Source organism: Chiloscyllium punctatum, chromosome 40, assembly GCF_047496795.1.
Source record: "Chiloscyllium punctatum isolate Juve2018m chromosome 40, sChiPun1.3, whole genome shotgun sequence".
NCBI classification, from domain to species: Eukaryota; Metazoa; Chordata; class Chondrichthyes; order Orectolobiformes; family Hemiscylliidae; genus Chiloscyllium; species Chiloscyllium punctatum.
In genome coordinates, this window is record NC_092778.1 from 5,483,198 (window position 1) to 5,503,823 (window position 20,626).

A 20,626-nucleotide genomic window follows, 5' to 3' on the forward strand; every position below is an offset into this window, starting at 1 on the left:
AAAACTGGGATCAATGAAAATCAGAGGAAAGCTCTCCGCTGGTTGGAATGATACCTGGCACGTAGAAAGATGGTTTTGGTTGTTGGATGTCGATTGTTGGAGGTCAGTTATTTCACCTCCAGGACATCTCTGCAAAGTTCCTCAGGGTGGTGTCCTAAGCCTGACCATCTTCAGCTGCTTCACCAATGACTTTTCCTCTATCATAAAGTCAGAAGTGGAGATGTTTACCAATGACCACAAAAATTTCAGCACCATTCACAACTCCTCAGATACCAAAGCAGTTTATGCTGAAATGCGACAAGACCTGGACATATCTAGGCTTGGGCTGAAAAGTTGCAATTTCTCGACACACAAATGCCAGGCAATGAGCATTTCCAATAAGAGATAATCTGACCACCATCCATTGACATTCAACGGTGTTGCCATTATTGAATTGCTCACTATCAACATCCTGGGAGTTGTTATCGACCAGAAACTCAACTGGACTTGCCATATAAATACAGTGGCTACTAGAGCAGGTCAGAAGCTGGGAATACTCCTCACTTGCATGGATGAATGCTAACGTTCAAAACATTTGACATCATCCAAGAGAAAGCAGTCTGCTTAATTGGCGAAGATCCACAACATTCACTCCCTCCACCATCAATGTTTAGTAGCAACAGTGTGTATGATCTACAAGAAGCATTGCATAAATTTGCCAAAGATCCTTAGACAAACCTTCAAAATCCTCAACCACTTCCATATAGAAGGACAAAGACAACAGATGAATGGGCACACCATCACATGCAAGTTCTTCTCCAATTCACTCACCCTCCTGATTTGAAATACACCGCTGTCACTTCACTGTTGTTGGGTCAAAATCCTGAAATTCCTTCCTTGATGACATTGTGGGTTTGCCTGTGGTGCATGGATTATGGTGGTTCAAGGGGCAGCTCGCTGTCGCCTTCATGGGAGTTGGGCATTAACTGCTGGACTAACCAGTGATGCCTGTGTCCCATATATGTATAAAAGAAGTGTTTCTTTACAAATGTAATTCTCATCAATTTTAGAAGTTGGTTCATACTTGATACTTGGCACAATCTAATAACTTAGTTGCCAGCACAGATTGGAGAATTTACAAATGGAATTTCTGCTGTCATGCGTGTGCTTTGAGTGAATTCTATTATGTACTTGGAATTATCTTCATTTTTATTAAATTTGGCAAAATCTGACAATGCTTCATAAGCAGTCAGTAAATCATTTTTTGATAAATTTTATCCAAAAAATTTTATACTTTATCCAAACCTTCATCCCTGTCCATTTCAGCAAATTCCAATTATTTTAACACAAAGCTTTGCCCTTATCCTGCTTTTGTATGGTGGTGAAAGTTAGACACCCAGCCATTTGCAGTACAGAGGAGGCCATTCAGCCCATTATGTCCACATCAGTCAACGAATATTTAACTAATCCCATTTTCCAGATCTTGATCCATAGACCTGGCAGTTTTGGAAGCACAACTGAATGTTCAAATGCTGTTTAAATGTTAGAGAGTCTCTGAATCAACCAAATCTTTGGACAGAGAGATCTAGATGGATAAAAAGTTCTTTTCAGCTTCCCTCTTGGTCTTTCATCTCTCACATTAAATCTATGCCATCTATAATCAACCTTTCTACTAATGGAAAAAAGATGCCTTTCAATCTACTTGTTCTGTGATCCTCGCCTCCTTATTCACGTTTATCAGGTCCCCTCTCAACCTTTGTTGTGTCAAGGAGGACAATTCCATCCTATCCAATCCTCCCTTCTAATTCAGACCTTCCAACCCAAACAACATTCTGTTAGATCCTGTCTAGTACAACCACATTCTTCCTATAATGTAGTGATCACAACTGCATACAGTAGTCAAGTTGTGGCCTAACCAAAACTTTTTTTTTTAGCAGTTCCAGCATAAACTCCCTGGTCGTGTATTCTGTGCTTCATCTGATAAATGCAAGTATTTTATATGCCTTCTTAACCACTTTATCTACCTGCCTTGCTAACTCAGGAATCTGTGGAAATGCACGCCAAGGTCCTTCTGGTCTTCACTACTTGCCAGGGTCTGGCCTTCTCTGATATAATACATTCCTTGTTAGCCCTTCCCATTACCTTACACATTTTCACCTTGAATTAAGTTGCCACTGTTTTCTCAGCCTGACCAATTCATTGACATCCTTCTGCAGTTTACAGCTGTCCTCCTCACTATTTGCCACCCTACCAATGTTTGTGTCATCCACGTACCTTCGACATTGAAGTCCAAATCATTAATGTACCGCAGAAACAGCAAGGGGCCCAGGACCAAGCCCTGTGGAGCTCTGCTGGAAATTCTAGTCATAGAAGAATCTGTCTCCTGTCGCTTTCTTCTTCCTGCCTCTCAGCCAACATTGGCTCCAGTGTCACTTCCCCTTGGATCCCATAGAATCTTACTTTCTTGACCCGTCTGCCGAGAGGAACTTAACCTTGCCAAAGTCCAAGTTGTCAACATTAAATGCATTACCCTCAACAACGTCTCTGTTTACTTCCTCAAAAAAAAATTCATCACGCTTGTCAAACACAACCTCCCCTTCACAAATCATGCTATCTATGATTAACTTGTGTGTCTCCAAGTGCAGGTATATTCCGTCCTTCAGAATATTTTATAATAACGTGTTCACCAACAAAGCCATGCTTGCTTTTTTAGTAAAGTTATAACCTGGGTCCAGATAGTAACTTCACTTTTGCACTGGTCATGGACTACAATGACTTAAGAAGGCAGCTCACCCACCACCCTCTCAATGACAACTAGGAATGGGCAATAAATGCTGAACCAGCCAGTGGCACCCATGTCCCATGAATAAATGAAAAAAGTTCCCTTTCAGTAAGTAGGGCTGGCTGATCATACCCTGAAATTTTACATTTTGATTCATCCAGCCTCTGTAACCAGTGTTATTCATTTTATTTCTATACTCTTAAACAAAGTCCAAGGGTGCTCATTCTAGTTAGGGATTCATTTTAATCTGTACACCAGAATAAAACTCAGTCACTACCTGGCTGACTCCCTTTAATACACATTTGAATACTCACTCAACCTGTTCAGATGTTATGGCACACCTCTAGAACAGGTGGGACCTGAACCTGGGCCTTCTGGCTCAGAGATAGAGACACTACCATTGTAGGCATTTCCTAATCGACCTGTCCAGCAATGTTAAATCACATCTCCAAAGTAGGTGGCACTTCAACCTGGGCCTCCTTGTTCACAGGTAGGGATATTACCACAGTGCCACCAGAGCCCTGATTTGACTACTCTCTTATTAACTTAATTCGTTCACAACATCTGTTTGCCTTGTTAGTTTTAGCTCCTAGGTATTTAGCATCCTATTAATAGAATTAGCTACTAACATGGCAGGGGTCAAATTATCTTTCTTTCATGAGCTACATTTTGCTTTTCAGAACTAATTCTTCATTGAAGCTAACTCATTAGTACACAATGCAGTCAGGTAATAACAATAGCCCCTTACTAAAGGCTATCGCACTTAACTTGACTCAGGCCTAAGGTGGCAAGATCTAGAATGGATAAAACAGTACTTTCTCAAATCTATAAACAGTGAGGCACAAAGACACTTGTAAGTTCAAATACCTAGATCATTAAAACGTCACAAAAAGCAGAAAATAATAGATAGATTAATAAAATACTAGTCTTTAAGAAACTAGAATACCAGGGGCTTTAGCTGTGCAAAGCCCTGGTTAAACAGTACTTGGAGTGCTATGAGCAGTTTCAGGCATGATAATTGGCCTTGAAGGAAGTGCGGCGAATGATAACTGGCCTACGATTTTTAAATCATGAGGAGGGATTGCACAAACCAAGCTTGAATTCCTGGAATTTAGAGGTTGAATAGGTGATTTGATTGAAATTTTCAACGTAGTAGGGAACCAGACAGGGTAGATAGAAAGAAACACTTTCTGCTGGTTAGGGCATTTAGAATTGGGAATATAGTCCTAAGATTTGAGCTAACTCATTCATCAGTATAATTTAGGATACACTTGTTGGGAACTTTGTTCAGGAAGTGGAAAATTGTGAACCCTCCAATCATTAAATTTAGAATAAATATTTGTTAACCAAAGATATTATGGTATATGGATCCCTACCTAAAATAAATGATTGATACAACTGAATGGCTTGCTAGGCTATTTTTGGGTCTGCAAAGAGTCAGCTGCATGATTGTGATCAGACTGGATGAGAATGGCAATTTCCTTCCATGAGAACTTGGTGAACCAGATGGGTTTTTTTTCATTTATGACAATCAGTAACTTTGTTGTCACTGTTACTCAGACTAACATTTTAATACACATTTATTTAATTGACTGTATTCAACTATCCCAGCTTCTGGGGTTTACATTGTGTCTCTACATTAAGTCAGGTCTTTGGATTACTAATCCAGAAACATAACCACTGCAAATGGTACTGAACTGCAATTGTTTCTTTTCTGTTGTTGCAACGTTGGAACTAATCGGTCGACATTTGCTGCTTTCTTTTCGTTTTTTTGCAGGTTTATATTGAGGACTCACTTGGGGAACGTATCTGGGTGGACAGTCCACAATGTAAGACATTTGTTGAGAATATTCAGACTGCTTTCGGTACAAAGATGCCTCCCAAAAGCATGCTGCTGCAGGCAGATGGCGGCAAAATTGGTGGTGACCTCAGTGCAGGTGAGAACCATAGGGGTCACAGGCATTAAGTTGTGGGATTCTAAACACTATGTAGTAGAAATAAGAAAAACTGAAATCAAGTGAAAGTAGGAAACATGCAACTGGTCCACAGAATTCATTTACGTCTCATTTAACTTCCCCTAAAATGTCTATGTTATGCAACTCCGCAATGCATTGTGATACTGTGTTTCATATTCTAACCTCTCTCTTAGTAAAGAATTTTTCTTGAGAATTGCTAATTGGAATTATTAGCAATGATTTTATATTTATTGTCTCTAAGTTGTGAGTGTATTGTGGTAACCACTCTTATTATGCTGACTGTCCTATAGGTGGGAGTCCACATCCTTCCACACCGGATGATGATGATAATCAGACTGAGCTGCTTATTGCAGAAGAGAAACTCAGTCCAGATGTAGAGTCAGGCCAGGTGATGCCCAGGTAAGTGCATTTCTTTTACTTTTCAGTAGTTATGGAAAGGAATAGGCAGCAGCGGAAGAAGACGACCATGCAGGAGAAGGGTCTGAAACCTGAGGTTCTGAAATGTGTTAAAGTTTGACAACTGAAGAGATTTGCTGATATTCAGTGTTTTTAAGTAGAGTGTCAGAAAGGCACTTTGAGCAGCAAATGGTGCTATTCCCTAACCTAAGAGGCATGTGTAAACAACAAAATTATTCTGTAACGGTTGTTTTGCCACATGCAAACCCACAAAAATATGATGAACTGCAGGTTGGGACCGAGGTTGCCATTTTAAACTTCTTGGATGTGACCATGCTAACCAAGAATGAGAATCAAGCAATGAAAATGATCTGGTGTTTATGGCTGTCTCCAGCTTTCAGTTTTTCAAGATGTGTAGAATGCTTTGAGAGCCTGGGTTTAGAGAATTAATTATTCAGCTGTGTGAGAAATCTTTTATATGCTCAAAATCCATTTTCATAATCATTACAGATTCGATTCTGTTTTTATTTCATTGGACTCCTGAGATTCTTCTTTTTCCAGTTGCTAAAGGGAATCACATTCTGTGATTCTCTCTGCTTCTAATTAGTTGCTGCTGCTTCATGGTGATGGAATAAGTCAAATAACCTGGCGCTAACTGGCATTTTGGGAGAACATCTTCTGCTCTTATGTCCTTTTTCCTTCTCTGATAACTACAGGCCTGGAGGCTTTGATAGTCCTTTCTATAGGTAAAAGCTTTTGCAAAGCATAGAAAGACCGACTTGACCAGCTCAATTTTTGTTCACGTGAAACAAGGGTTCATACGTTTCGCTATCTTCCAATGTTGCTGCAAATCACCTACCTATTCCTCTTGCTTGCTGTTTCTTCTTCTCTATCTCTAGTACAACATGCATGATTTAGAAATGTTCTTTTTTCTGATTCTTTCCCTATAGGTATGAGGACTTAGCTGAGAGTGTGGAGGATTACGTTATTGACATGCTTCGCGATCAGCTCAACCGCCGCCAGCCCATGGATAACGTCTCACGGAACCTGCTGCGACTACTCACGACCACCTGTGGCTATAAAGAAGTCCGTTTGATGACTGTTCAACGGCTGGAGATGTGGCTGCAGAACCCAAAGGTGGGAAAGCATTGTGTGAAACAGAACTCAAGGTTGTGAGTTACACTTTCATCTGGAATAGGATAAAGGCACTTGTTTTAATGAACATAGCAGCTGAGAGTAGGAGGATATATTTTATGTCCTAAAATGCCATACTATTAGACCTCAGCTTTTTCAGTGAGGTAATGTTGTGAAGGAAACGTTGACCATGTTTAACCAAATTTCAAACCATTTTTTCCTTTTCCCTCTCGCGATTCTTAATGTAGTGTTTGTGTCTCCAAGACTTTATAATAGTTGTAGGCTTGTATTGTAGTTGCAAATTGTGTACTAGGAAATGAATCAAGAATGGTCTGGAATTTCACATGGAAATCCTTTGAATCATCAGATAATTAACCCTATTGACCAGATTATATGAAATACAAAAATTGTTTAAGAGCAACTCTGAAGCAATGCAAAATAATTATTCATAAGTGTCAACAACTTGTTCAAGCTGAGACAGCTCGACAATAAATTATAAGACCAGTACTACAGTAGAACCTGCTGCATTGCTGATGATAACATTAAATATGAGCTGAGGAAGTTGCTTTGAAACTTCAACAACCTGGTGTTCAATCTGTACTGGCTCACATTGAACAAAAGATGCAGTCATCAAAGAACTCAATGAAGAGAGAATGAGATAATCTTAAAGGGCTCAAATTTAAACTATCCATCCTTGTTTTCAAGTCCGTCTCTGGCCTCAGCCCTCCCTATTTCTGTATGTCCTCTAGCTATACAACTGTCTGAGATAGCTGCACTCCTCCAGTTCTGCTGTTCTATAAATTCTTGACTTTACACAAACACTATTGGTGACCACACCTTCAGCTGTATAGGCCCCAAAGTTTGAAATTCCTTCTCCAAATACTTCTGGCATTCTGTCCTCCCTTTAAGGATCTCCTTAAATCTTTTGACAAAGCTTTTCCTCAACTGTCTTGATCTTTACTGATGTGCCTTGGTATCACATTTTGTCTGATTTAAGATATTTTTTCACATGAGAGGTGGTATTTAAAGGCGGGTATTGACCTCTCCAATGTTGAAGAATGAACAAAGTCATAGAGTCACAGAGATGTGCAGCATGGAAACAGACCGTTCGGACCAACTCATCTATGCTGACCAGACATTCTAAATAAATCTAGTCCCATTTGACCCAAATCCCGATTAAACCCTTCCTCTTCATATACCCATCCAGATACCTTTTTAAATGTTGTAATTGTACCAGCCTCCACGACTTCCTCTGGCAGCTCATTCCATACATGCACCACCCTCTGCATGAAAAAGTTGTGCTTTAGGTCCCTTTAAATCATTCCCATCTCACCATAAACCTATGCCTTCTAGTATTTGACTCCCCCACCCCGGGGAAAATACCTGTCTATTTATCCTATCTGTGTCCCTCATGATTTTATAAACCACTATATGGTCATCCCTTAGCCTCCACTCCAGCCCATTCAGCCCTTCCCTATAGCTCAAACCCTCCAACCCTGGCAACATCTTTATAAATCTTTTCAGAACCCTTCCAAGTTTCACAACTTCCTTCCTATTAGCAAGTAGACCAGAATTGCACGCAGTATTCCAAAAGTGACCTAACCAATGTCCTGTACAGCTGCAACATGACCTCCAGGTATATATCAAAGTGGCATAGTGGTGATGTCACCAGTAATCCAAAAGCCCAGGCTAATACATAGCTAGTGGAATTTTAATTCAAATCATTAGTAATTCTGGAATTCAAAATTACCCTCAGTAATGGTGACCATAAAAACTGATTGAGGACACTTCTGTCCTTTTTAGGGAAGGAAACCTGGTCTCCTTACCCAATCTGTCCTACTTGTGACTTCAGATCCACAGCAGTGGGGTTGACTCTCCGAAGTGCCTAGCAGTCACTTCAAAGGCATAGAGGGATGGGCATGGGTGATAACTTTCAAAATGCAATGGTTTATCATTTTGTTTTTCTTCTTGCCTTTCCTCGAGCCAAATTTTATTAAACGTATTCTACTTAGTAATGTTTAGTTTTCCTGCTGAGACTACCAGAGTTTATGAAAGGAGAGATTCTAACCACGTTTGTGTGTCTCACATGTCCTAATCTATATGGGTGCCTTCATCCTGTATGTAATGATTCACTGCCTGTCTGTCTGCTAGTTGACTCGCCCAGCTCAGGACCTGCTGATGTCGGTCTGCACCAACTGTTCTACGCATGGGACAGAGGACATGGAGGTTATGTCGAATCTCATCAAAATCCGCCTGAAGCCTAAAGTGCTGCTGAACCATTACATGCTGTGCATTAAGTGAGTAATTGAACTACCAGCTGTCCTGTTAACTCTACCCAGAAGGGATTATGAAGCTAGACAAGCTGTGGAGGCCAAAGGGAAGCAATCTTAGAAGTCAAGAAGATGTTTCTATTTAAAATTAAGATGCCACAGATATAAGATAGTCAGTCAGTCATTAAAAGTTCAATAGGGAATTCAAGAAAAACCTTTTCACTGAGTGAGTATAAAGAATGAGGCGCTCACAACTGCAGTAGGTTACTGAGTTGAATAGAGGAAGCAATCGAAATCCCTAAGGGAGAAAGGAATAGATGGGTATATTCCTAGGGTTAGATGATGAGGGTTAAGTGGAAATTCATATGGAATATAGACACCAGCATAGAACAGTTGGGCCAGATGGCCACCTAAGTGTTGCATTCTTTTAATAAACCTTAATTTTAAAAATGTTTTTTACATTCGGCAATTTCTACCATACCCTCAACTTCAGTTTGAATTGATGCAGAATCCTTCTCTGTGCAATGTGGTGTGGTGGTCTATCATTATGAGACCAATGTCTATTATTGGTCCTAGAAGGTGACTGTGTGTGCAGAGGCCAAGGCAATATCCTAATCTTAGAATACATCAGAGGTTCTGTCCACCGGAACTGATCAATCTTAGTTATGTCTTTGACAATAATTCAAGCAGTCAGTGTGAACCCTTTAAGATTTCCTACAGCAATATATAGAGGATGCTAAACACCATCCTTTTGGGGTTGGATTAGAGTCCACTTAAAGTGTGGACAACACAGCATACAGACAATCCATTGCACAAGCCACTTCTTCAACAGATTGTTGTTATTATTGATGTGTATGATTGTATTAAATGAGACTAACGATGAGTGGTTTGAAAATACAAATTGATTTTGTCAAGTGAATGTGGATACCAATTGAATCATATAATGCACAAGGAAACAAGAACTATCTAGTTGGTCCAAATTCTCTGCTTTTTGCCTTGTGGTTGTTTTGCTTCACATAATTATCCAATTCAGTTTTGAAAGTTATTATTGAATATATTTTCACGACCTCTGAGTGTTGGATTGCCGATCACATGTTATTGATACTTTTATATGTTAACATATACATCAGTTTAATCCTTTTATCTTTTGATTTGCTCTCAGAGAATTGCTGAATGCTCATCGGGATAACTTGGGGACACTGGTGAAGTTTGTGATCTTTAATGAGCTGTCAAATGCACGGAACCCAAACAACATGCAGATTCTTTACACTGTGCTGCAGCACAATTCTGAGCTAGCCCCCAAGGTGAGCCCTGCATGGACCTTCAATGTGTAGTCAGTTGTGTTGGATCTGGAGGTTCATGCACAGTAGGTAGCATATATGCCAAAGCAAATATATCATCCACGTACCAACTGCACAGTTCTGTCAACAATAAAATAATGTCTAGGATCGGAATGTTGGAAAGAGCTGGACAATGAACTACTTTCTTTCAGCAACTGGTTTGAGAGCAGTGGCCCTGAGAACTGGTGTCAGTAGATAAGCAAAGGGTCTGTGTCAAAGTCATAATACGGAGCCATAACTGAGTGTACAACTCAATTCTTGGCAACATCAGAATATGGAATACTCTTTCAGAGTTCCGAGAGTAATTATAACGTGAGATTTGAGAGTTATTGAGTCAAAAAGCATAGATGCATTTTGTAAGAAGCTAGAGGAACACGAACAAGAAAGATGTATAGAAATTACAGATTGGATTGAATGAAGCAGGGTTGGAGGAGGCTTGTGTGGTACACAAACTAATTGACTCATTGGCCAGTTTCTGTACGGTATAAATTTTATCAATTTAATTCCTACAGAAGCTAATTAAAATACAAGGAATTAAACAGTCCAAGTCTTATCATCTGGTGTCCCTACCTTTTCCCTTGTAACTCCCTTCTCAATGGCACTGAAGTTAGCTGTAGCTATTTTTAGACTGGAGATTGGTTTGTCAAGTTCAGTCTGTCTGGCTCTGAGTGTGGCCTGATCCATTATTGTTTTAAACTAATCCATAACTGCGTATTTGTTAGCTGGTTAGTGATAGGCTGCATATGATTTATTTTTACAGTTTTGTGGGGTAACTGAGCTGTCTTTGTATTCAGGTTGCTATCTGTGTTTCCTTCTATTAGTATCTGGCCATGGTGTTCCAAGACCTGCTCACCAATAAGGATGACTATCTTCGTGCATCTCGAGCATTGCTACGGGAAATCATTAAACAAACTAAACATGAGATCAACTTTCCATCCTTCTGTCTGGGACTAATGCAGGAACGGAAGGAGCAGACATATCTAGAAATGGAGTTTAAGGTGGGTGCTGGTTTGTAGTGCAGGCATGTGGTAGTTAGAGTGAAGTGGAGGCTATGTTTTGAGCCTGTCTGATAGGGAACATCGTTCAGAAAACTCAGTGATGCAGAAATATATGACCTCTCTTTATTAGAACTTTATTCTTTGCTTTCCTCCTTTGTGATGGTGCCATACAGTTCAGTTGTATTCCTCTCAAAACCTCAGTTTAGGTCCATTCTTTGCTTGGGAGCCAGCAGCAGCTACTGACAGACTACTCCCACTACCAGCTATGATCAACTAGAATGTGTCTCTCTCCCCTTCTTTAAGTCAGTTAAGATCTGCAATATTCTGTAGTCTTATTGAATGGTGAAACAGGCTCAAGAATCTGAATGGAGAAAGTGAGGACTGCAGATGCTGGAGATCAGAGCTGAAAATGTGTTGCTGGAAAAGCACAGCGGGTCAGGCAGCATCCAAGGAACAGGAGAATCGACGTTTCGGGCATCAGCCCTTCTTCAGGAAATTCCTGATGCCCGAAACGTCGATTCTCCTGTTCCTTGGATGCTGCCTGACCTGCTGTGCTTTTCCAACAATACATTTTCAGCTCAAGAATCTGAATGGTCTGTTTCAGTGTTCGTTGCTCAGAACCACATTAGGTAGCAATTTGGTGAGTAACTTTTTATGGTAAACTTAGTTTGTTTGTATAGAAACTACAATTCTGTATCAGTTTAGCAATGCAAGGGAAGCACCCAGGATTGCGGTGTGTAGTAGACACACGATGTGTTCTTCAGTGCATTGGTTAGCACAACTCCAAGTGGCAGCAAGGTGGTTGACCAATGGAGTAGAATCGACAGCATTTTTTTCCCCATCACATCTGATAAATTGGCATCATTTTATAGAGTGGCAGTGGTCAAGACTGTGGAGAGTGTGCATTCACAGATGATAATAACTTTCATGAGTTCAGTGCCGGAGTTTAGAAAGAGGCAAGGTGAGACAGGAATTAATGTGTGCAGTAATGACTGGTGAATGCTACAAGAAAGCAGGCAATCTTATTCATTTGATTTTTCTTTGTCATAGTATTTATGTAAGAAGTCAAATGCCTTTTGCAACACAGCATGCTCACTTTTCTTCTTGGTTGTACAGGAACGATTTGTGATTCAGGTGACGGACCTGTTGACCCTGTCGATGATGCTGGGGATTACAGCTCAAGTGAAGGAAGCGGGGCTTGCCTGGGACAAAGGCGAGAAGAAGAGTAAGAATCGACACTGGACAGCTTGTTTCTGGGAATTGTGCTCTCTGACAAGCCCTACAGACTATCTTAATCAGAAATTGTTCATAGAAAAGTACATTGCCTTTCACAATCTTAGGATTTTTATTTTACAATCAATGAAGTCGTTTTTGAAGTGTTGTCAGTGTTATAATGCAGTGAGTGTACCAGCTAATTTTCACCCACAAAAATTGATAAGATGGCAAGGAGATAATCTGCTTTGAAAATGTTGGTTAATACTGCGGTATAAAGTATTTTGAGGGTGTTCCAAAAAAACTATGTTCCCATTGACTTCAAGGTTTAAATGTATTACCTTCAAGGAGCCGTCACAGAAAGTGCAAAAGCTGTGTTACTTAGCTCATACTGTAGGGAGTTGGATAGCCAGATGAATGTTTTATTCATGGCCATTATCTGGATTTTCAGCTCTGACATTCTCACTGATGAAGCATATGCAGCACAATCAGTTTGCACTTAATCTCTTGAAGAAACAAATTAGTGCATCCTAACTCAGAAAAATGTGGACTTAGGCTGAAGACTTGGATATGTAATATGGGTGCAGTTTTGGATAAATGTTGAATTGTCCACGAGTGCTGTTTTGTTTAACTTCAGTGCCATTGACACATTAAACTGAGACCCCACAGAGTCATACAGCATTGAAGAGGTCATTCGGACCATTGACTTTGCGCCAATCTAAGTACAGAGGAATCTCGATTATTGGAATATCGGATTATCTGGGAAAATCGCAGGGACCCAATGCTTGGCTAAACTATGTTATCTGGCATTTAATTATCCGGAATTCGATTAACCAAATGAAATATTCCCCACGTGTCCTTCGAGGTTCCTCTGTACACTATTCCCACATTCAAAACTTGGCCCACAGCCTTGAACACTTTGACATTTCAAGTGCTCATCTATCTGCATTTTAAAAGTTATGATGTTTCCTGCCTCTAGTACCCTCTCAGGCAGTGCATTCCAGATTCCCAAAGCCTTTGGGTGAAACACCCTGTCCTCAAATTCCCTCGAAACCTGCTGCATGTACTTCCCTGTTCACATACCAATGGAAGCTTTTAGAATCCATTTGTATCCTTTTATTCTCCTTTGCTGAAATCTAAACTGCATCCAATCATCTGGCTGCTGCTTTTCTTGGGCCAATTTGTATGCCCTTCCTTGGATCTAATGTTGTCCCTAATTTCCCCTGTTAGCCATGGTCAGACCACTTTTTGTGATTTTTTTTGTGCCAGACAGGAATGAACAATTGTTGCAGTTCTTCCATGCCCACTTTAAATGTTTGCTATTGCCTATATATTATAGCCTGCTCGCACGTCATACCATTGTAGTTTCCTTTATGTAGATTTAAATTCCCTCTTATGTACTTATAGAAGATCCTTTCCCCCAGTTAGAAGGGAAGCAGGTCAGTGCTTCTTGGCATCGTGGTCCTTATTTATCCTTCATCTTTACATGGAATGACCTTTTTTTTCTAATCAGCCTGTTCAGAGATGTGATTCAACACTTTTGGAGCAGGGGGGACTTGAACCCAACGCTCCTAATCCAGGGGTAGTGACACTACCACTGTGCCACAAGAAGGCTCCATGAAAATTTAAAGCAGATTATCTGATTGTTATCACAGTGCTATTTGTGGGAATTTGTCATGTTTAAATTGACTGCTGTGTTTCCCATGTTACAACAACAAAATATTTGACTGGAAGTGCTTTGGAACACCTTGAAGTTATGGAAGGTGTTATATAAGTGCAAGTAAAAGTAGCCTGAGATATCAGCAGATTAATACTAATGGAGTTTATATGGCGCCTACAAAACTCCATGGAATTTCTTCTCAGTAACTCAAAGATAAAAAGCTTGGAGACACATGATTACAGATATACTTTTAAATGAAATGGGTTGAATTATTCTGATGGTGTTTGCCTTATTAAAGTTGTTTGATCCCCCGATAGCAGTGTGTGAATTAACTGCCATTAAATTTCATGTTCCTATGGGGGACTCAATGTTAACAACTCTACATTAATGCAATAAATGAAAATCATGTTGCTGCCGGAAGCCTTTACAGAACACGGAGAGGTGATGAATGTCATTGTATTAAACATTGCAGTTTAAACTCAAGGCAGCATAGGGCCTGTTATCTGCCATCATCACCAGCTGATTGTGATCTTGATATTTTTGCTTATTTTGAAGTTATTTTTACCACATATACTATTACTGAAAAAATAGTTATAGAAATCTGATTTGCGGGGCTTGAAGGCCTGTTTCCATTCCTGTACTTCGCTAATATGGAAATTAGCAATATGGGCCATAGAAATCTTTACCTACGCTTGGATCCTGTAGTTATGGTAATAGGTTAAATGATTCATTGGCTTACTCTAGGATGCTACTTGCACTTGATTATTTGCCACAGTTAATTCACTGATACAAATACAAATGATCAGCTTTGGTAATAATGCTTATTTTAATCCATGGAAATAGCGTTAACATAGTGGGTCAATTGTATTGCTGCTGAATGGCAGAGTAAACTTCAGGTCTGCTGTTATATTTTACGTTCTGAGCTGGTTTGAGAAATCTAGTCAATGGATTTATAAATGATACTTGTGTTTTCTCTCTCTTCTCTCTCTCTGTCAATACTCACACTGTCTGTCTTTCTACTTCTCTTGGACTGAAGACCTGGAAGCACTCCGAGCGTTTCAGACTCAGATTGCAACTATTCAGCGCGACGCTGTCTGGTGGCTGCACACTGTGGTTCCCACCATCTGCAAGCTGAATCCTAAGGATTACATCCACTGGTACGTTCACTGATTCTCAGACTGACTTCAATGTCCTATGTAGTACTAGAAAAACCAGCTGTATTTTTTAATTAAAATATTGCAGTCAGCAAACTTGCCTATAATGTTGGCATTTTTGACCCAGGCATTATGATTCCTTCTTGAGTAAAATACAGTATTATTCTGGTATTGTTATTTATTAGTGGGCATGTAAAGTTAGACTAGTTACAAATTTTGACTCCGTTTTGAAATAGTGTCACTATTGGGAAGTATTCTTTGGAAGAATGTTACAATACATTGAACAAAGAACAAAGATCAGTGTAACACGGGATCACGACACCTTTCTAAACTAAAAACCTTTTGCCTGTACGCGGTCCATATCCCCCTCTTCCCTGCTTATTCATGTATCTGTTAGGATGCCTCTTAAATGTTGCTATTGCACCTGTTTCTACCACCTCCTCTGGCAGCGCATTCCAGGAATTTACCACCCTATGAGTAAAAACTTTGTCTCTCACATTTCCTTTAAACTTTTCTTTATTTACCTTAAACCTATGACCCCTATTAATTGACATTTCTACCCTAACCATGCTATCTCTATCTCTCAGTTTTGTAAACCTCTATCAGGTCACTCCTCAGCCTCTAAAGTTCAACTGAAAACATACTGAGTTTGTCAAATCTCTCTTAATAGCTAATAACCTCTAAACCAGGCAACATCCTGGTAAACCTTTTTTATATCCTGTCCAAAGCCTTCACATCCTTCTGGTGGTGGGCGGCTAAAACTACATACAATATTCCAAATGTGGCCTCACTAACATGACTTACCAGTTTTTATACTGTATTCTCTGACCAATGTAGGCCAGTATGCCTTACAACTTCTTAACCACCTTATGCACTTGTGTTGCAACTTTCAGGAAATTGTGGACCTGTATACATCTGTAAATTAATGCTTCTGAGAGTTCTGCCATTTACTGTATACTTGCCTCCTGCATTAATCTTCCAAAATGCATCACTTCACATTTGTCCAGATTAAGATTGATCTGTCATTTCTTCGCCCAAGTCTCCAACCTATCAATATTCTGCTGTATCTTCTGGCAATCCTCATTATGCATAGCTCCCCAATACTTTGTGTTATCTGCAAATTTACTAATTAGACCACCTACATTCTTCTCCAAATCACGTATATATCACAAACAACAGAGGCCTCTGCAGAACACTACTGATCACAGATCTCCTGTTAGAACACCCTTCCACCGCTACTGTCTTCAATGACCATGCTAGTTCTTTATCCATCTTACCAACTCACCTTCACCTTCTGTATAAGCCTGCCATGAGGGACCTTGTCAAAGGCCTGACTAAAGTCTGTGTAGACAACATCCATTGCTCTGTCCTCATCAGTTATCTTTGTCACTTCCTCAAAAACTCAATCAAGTTTGTGACACATGACCTACCCCACACAAAGCCATGCTGCCTGTTGCTAATATGTCAATTTTTCCAATTGCGAATAAACTTTGTCCCTAAGAATCTTATCCAATAATTTCCCTGCTAATGACGTAAAGCTCACTGGCTTATAATTTCTGGAATTATCCTGGTTATCTTTTTAAACAAAGGAATAACATTGGCTATTCCCCAGTCCTTTGGGACCTCGCCTCTGACTAGAGAGGAAACAAAGGTTTTTTTTAAACAAGCCCCCAGCAATTTCCTCACTGGCCTCCCTCAGTATCCTCGTTTAGACCCCATCAGGTTCTGGGGACTTGTTTACCTTAATGTTTTTCAAACACCCAACGCCACCCGTCTTTCTTTATATCAGCATACTGCTCTCTAGATTCAGCATGCACCATGTCCTTCTCCTTTGTGAGTACCGATGCAAAGAATCCATTTAAGTATTCACTCACCCACATCTTCTGGCTCCTCCTTTGTCTTTAAGTGGGCCTACTCTTTCCCTAGCTTCCCTCTGTTCCTTATAAATGTATAAATTCTTGGGATTTTCCTTAATCTTGATTTCTAAGGTCATTTCATTGCCCCTTTTAGCCCTGCTAACTCTTTAAGTTCTTTCCTGCTTTCTTTATATTCCTCGAAGATTCTTAGGGACAAAGTTTATTCACATTTGGCATATTAGCAACAGGCAGCATGGCCTTGTGTGGGGGAGGTTATGTGTCACAAACTTGATTGAGGTTTTGAGGAAGTGACAAAGATAACTGATGAGGACAGAGCAGTCGATGTTGTCTATACAAACTTTAGTCAGGCCTTTGACAAGGCTCCTCATGTCTTCATTTTCCTAAACCTTACATATGCTCCCTTTTTCTTTGACTAAGCTCACGATTTCTCTTGTCATCTAACTTCCCTGAATCTTACCATTTTTACCCTTCATTTGCACAGGAATGTGCTGGTCCTGAACTCTAACTGACTTTTAAAATATTCCATCTGACAGATGTGAATTTATCCTCAAACAGCTACATTCTACATCCTCCAATCTACAAACCCCAGTTCCTGCCTAATATTATGGTAGTTAGCCTTCCCCCAGTTTAGTACTTTCACCCAAAGACTACTCTTACCCTTACCCATAAGTAACTTAAAACCTATGGAATTATGGTCACTGTTCCTGAAATGCTCCCCTTTTCCACTGTGACCGATGACCTGGCCGCACTTGTTCCCCTGTACCCAGTCTAATATGGCCCCTTCCTTCTTTGGACTATCTATGTACTGTACTTATCTACTCCTGGATACACGTAACAGATTCCAACCTCCACCCACCCACCCAACTCCCCACATCCAAGTCCCTGTTGCTATTGGAAGTTAAAATCACCCACCACAAGTTTTCACATTTTTTCCATAATCTGTCCACATATCTGTTCCTCTATCTCCCGATGGCCCGTTGTACAATGTCATCAAAACGATTGTACCCTTCCTATAGCCCTCCACAGTGTCCTCCATCTGTACAGCTGTGATAGTCTCCCTTACTAATAACACAACTCCGCCATCTCTTCTACATCCTTCTCCATCATGCTTGAAATACCTAACGTCGAGAGTGTGGTACTGGAAAAGCACAGCAGGTCAGGCCACATCCAAGGAGCAGGAGGATTGACGTTTCGGGCAAAAGCCCTTCAACAGGAATGAGGCTCGTGGGCTGGGGGTGCTGAGAGGTAAATGGGGGGCAGGGAGGATTGGGACTGGGGGGGAAGGTAGCTGATATGTAGATGAAGGTGAGAGAGAAAGTGATAAGTCAGAGAGGAGGGTGGCGCGGATAGATGGGAAAGACGATGGACAGTTCAAGAGGATGGTGCCGGGTTGGAGGCTTGGGATTGAGATAAGTGGGGGGAGGGGAAATGGGGAAACTGGGTGAAATCCATATTAATCCCGTGTGGTTGCAGGGTCCCAAGACGGAAGATGAGGTGTTTTTCCTCCAGACATCAGGTGATCAGGGTTTGGCAATGGAGGAGGCCTAGGACCTGTATGTCCTTGGTGGAGTGGGAGGGGCAGTTGAAGTGTTCAGCCACGGGTTGGTGGTTCGGGTGTCCCAGAGATGTTCTCTGAAATGATTCACAAGTTGGCGTCCTGTCTCCCCGATGTAGTGGAGACCACATTGGGTGCAGTGGATACAGGAGATGACAATTGTAGAGGTGCAAGTAAATTTCTGTTGGATGTGAAGTATCCTTTGAGGCCTTAGATGGAGATGAGAGGGGAGGTGTGAGTGGAGGTTGCACTTCCAGCCTTGGCAGGAGAAGGTGCTGGGAGTGGGATGTGGGCTGGTGGGGGGTGGGGGGGGTGGCATGGATCTGACAAGGGAGTCATGGAGGGAATAGTCTCTCTGGAATGCTGCTAGGATGGGGAGGGACATATGTCTGTGGTGGTGGGGCTTGTTTGTGGGTGGTGGAAATGGCAGAGGATGATACGATGTATACAGAGGTTGGTAGGGTAGAAGGTGAGGACTAGGATTCTGTCTTTGTTGCATTGGGAGGGGTGGGGTTCAAGGGCAGAGGTGCGGGAAGTGGAGGAGATGTGCTGGAGGGCATTGTCGACTACATGGGAGGGGAATTTGTGGTCTTTAAAGAAGGACGCCATCTGTGATTTGAATTGGATATCATGGGAACAAATGGGGGAGAGGCAGAGGAATTGAGAATAAGGAATCGCGTTTTTACAGGAGGCAGGGTGGAAGGAGTTATTGTCCAGGTAGCTGTGGGAATTGGTGGGTTTGTAGTAGATGTCCGTGGTTAGTTATTTGCTGGAGATGGCGATGGAGAGGTCCAGGAAAGGGAGGGAGGTGTCCGAGATGGTCCGAGTGAATTTGAGGTAGCAGTGAAAGCTGTTAGTGAAGTTGACGAACTGTTCAACCTCCTGGTGGGAGCACGAGGTTGCGCCGATACAGTCATCGATGTAGTGGAGGAAAAGGTGAGGGACAGTGCCAGTGTAGCTGCAGAAGATGGACTGTTCCACGTATCTGACAAAGGGGCAGGCACAGCTGGGGCCCATGCGGGTGCCCATAGCGACCCCTTTGGTTTGGAGGACGTGGGAGGATTGGAAGGAGAAGTTGTTAAGTGTGAGGACCAGTTCAGCCAGGTGGGTGAGGGTGTCAGTGGAAGGATACTGGTTGGGACGGTGTGAGAAGAAGAAACGGAGGGCTTGGAGACCTTCATCATGGTGGATAGGCATGTACACTGACTGGATTTCCATAGTGAAGATATGGCATAAGAAGTGTGAAAAGTCTTGGAGGAGGTGTAAGGTGTGGGTGGTGTCCCGAATGTAAGTGGGGAGTTCCTGGACTAAGGAGGACAGGATGGTGTCAAGGAACGCAGAGATGAGTTCAGTAGGACAGGAACAGGCAGAGACAATGAATCGACTGGGTAAGTCAGGTTTGTGAATCTTCAGTAGGAGGTAGAATTGGACAGTGCGGGGTTCACGGGTGACGAGGTTGGAGACTATGGATGGGAGATTCCCAGAGTGATGAGGTTGTGGATGGTCTGGGAGATGATGGTTTGTTGATGGGAGGTGAGGTCGTGGTCGAGGGGGTAGCGGGAGGAGGGCCTCCTCCATCCCCAAACCCTAATCACCCGCTCCACCCTCCTCTCTGACCTCTCGCCTTCTTCCCCCCACCTTCATCCACCTTGTATTCCCAGCTACCTTCACCCCAGTACAACCCCTCTCCCATTTACCTCTCAGTCCCCTTGGCCCACAAGTCTCATTCCTGATGAAGGGCTTATTCCTGAAGCATCGATTCTTCTGCTCCTCAGATGCTGCCTGACCTGCTGTGCTTTCCCAGCACCACACTCTGGACTCTGATCTCCAGTATTTGCAGTCCTCCCTTTCTCCTCCTTGAAACATCTAAATCCTTGATTATTAAGTAGCCGGTCTTGTCCCTCTCTCAACCAAGTATCTGTAATAGCTATAACATCATCGTTATCTGTATTAATCCAGGCTCTAGGTTCATCTGCCTTACCTGCTATACTTCCTGCATAAAAAAAACACAGTTCAGACTGCTAATCCTGCCATGTTCAGTAACTTCTTCCTGTCTGTTGCTCTTCTTAACCTTACCAGCCTTTATCTCTAACTCCTTGGTCATTTCACTTGTTGTGGTTCCCATGCTCCTGCCACACTAGTTTAAATTCTCCTGAGGGACACTAGCAAACTTCCCTGTACAGGTCCTATCTGCCCGGAACACACCCCAATAATCCACATTCCCTCCTGCACCAGCTCTTTAGCCATGTATTTAATCTTTCTATTCCAATCCTCATTGGCACGTGGCTTTGTA

At 41.6% G+C, this 20,626-nt stretch overlaps 1 protein-coding gene across 2 annotated transcripts in view; it reads left to right on the forward strand.

The window, feature by feature from the left end:
* The window catches only part of ints1 (integrator complex subunit 1), a 117,446-nt gene that overhangs the window by 12,133 nt on the left and 84,687 nt on the right, over positions 1–20,626 (forward strand). For both annotated transcript variants that reach the window (XM_072559248.1, XM_072559249.1), the window contains exons 6-13: positions 4,539–4,698; positions 5,028–5,136; positions 6,084–6,270; positions 8,419–8,564; positions 9,700–9,841; positions 10,699–10,875; positions 11,992–12,100; positions 14,784–14,904. In XM_072559248.1, the coding sequence (XP_072415349.1) occupies positions 4,539–4,698; positions 5,028–5,136; positions 6,084–6,270; positions 8,419–8,564; positions 9,700–9,841; positions 10,699–10,875; positions 11,992–12,100; positions 14,784–14,904 (1,151 nt within the window). The remainder of the gene's footprint in view (positions 1–4,538; positions 4,699–5,027; positions 5,137–6,083; positions 6,271–8,418; positions 8,565–9,699; positions 9,842–10,698; positions 10,876–11,991; positions 12,101–14,783; positions 14,905–20,626) is intronic.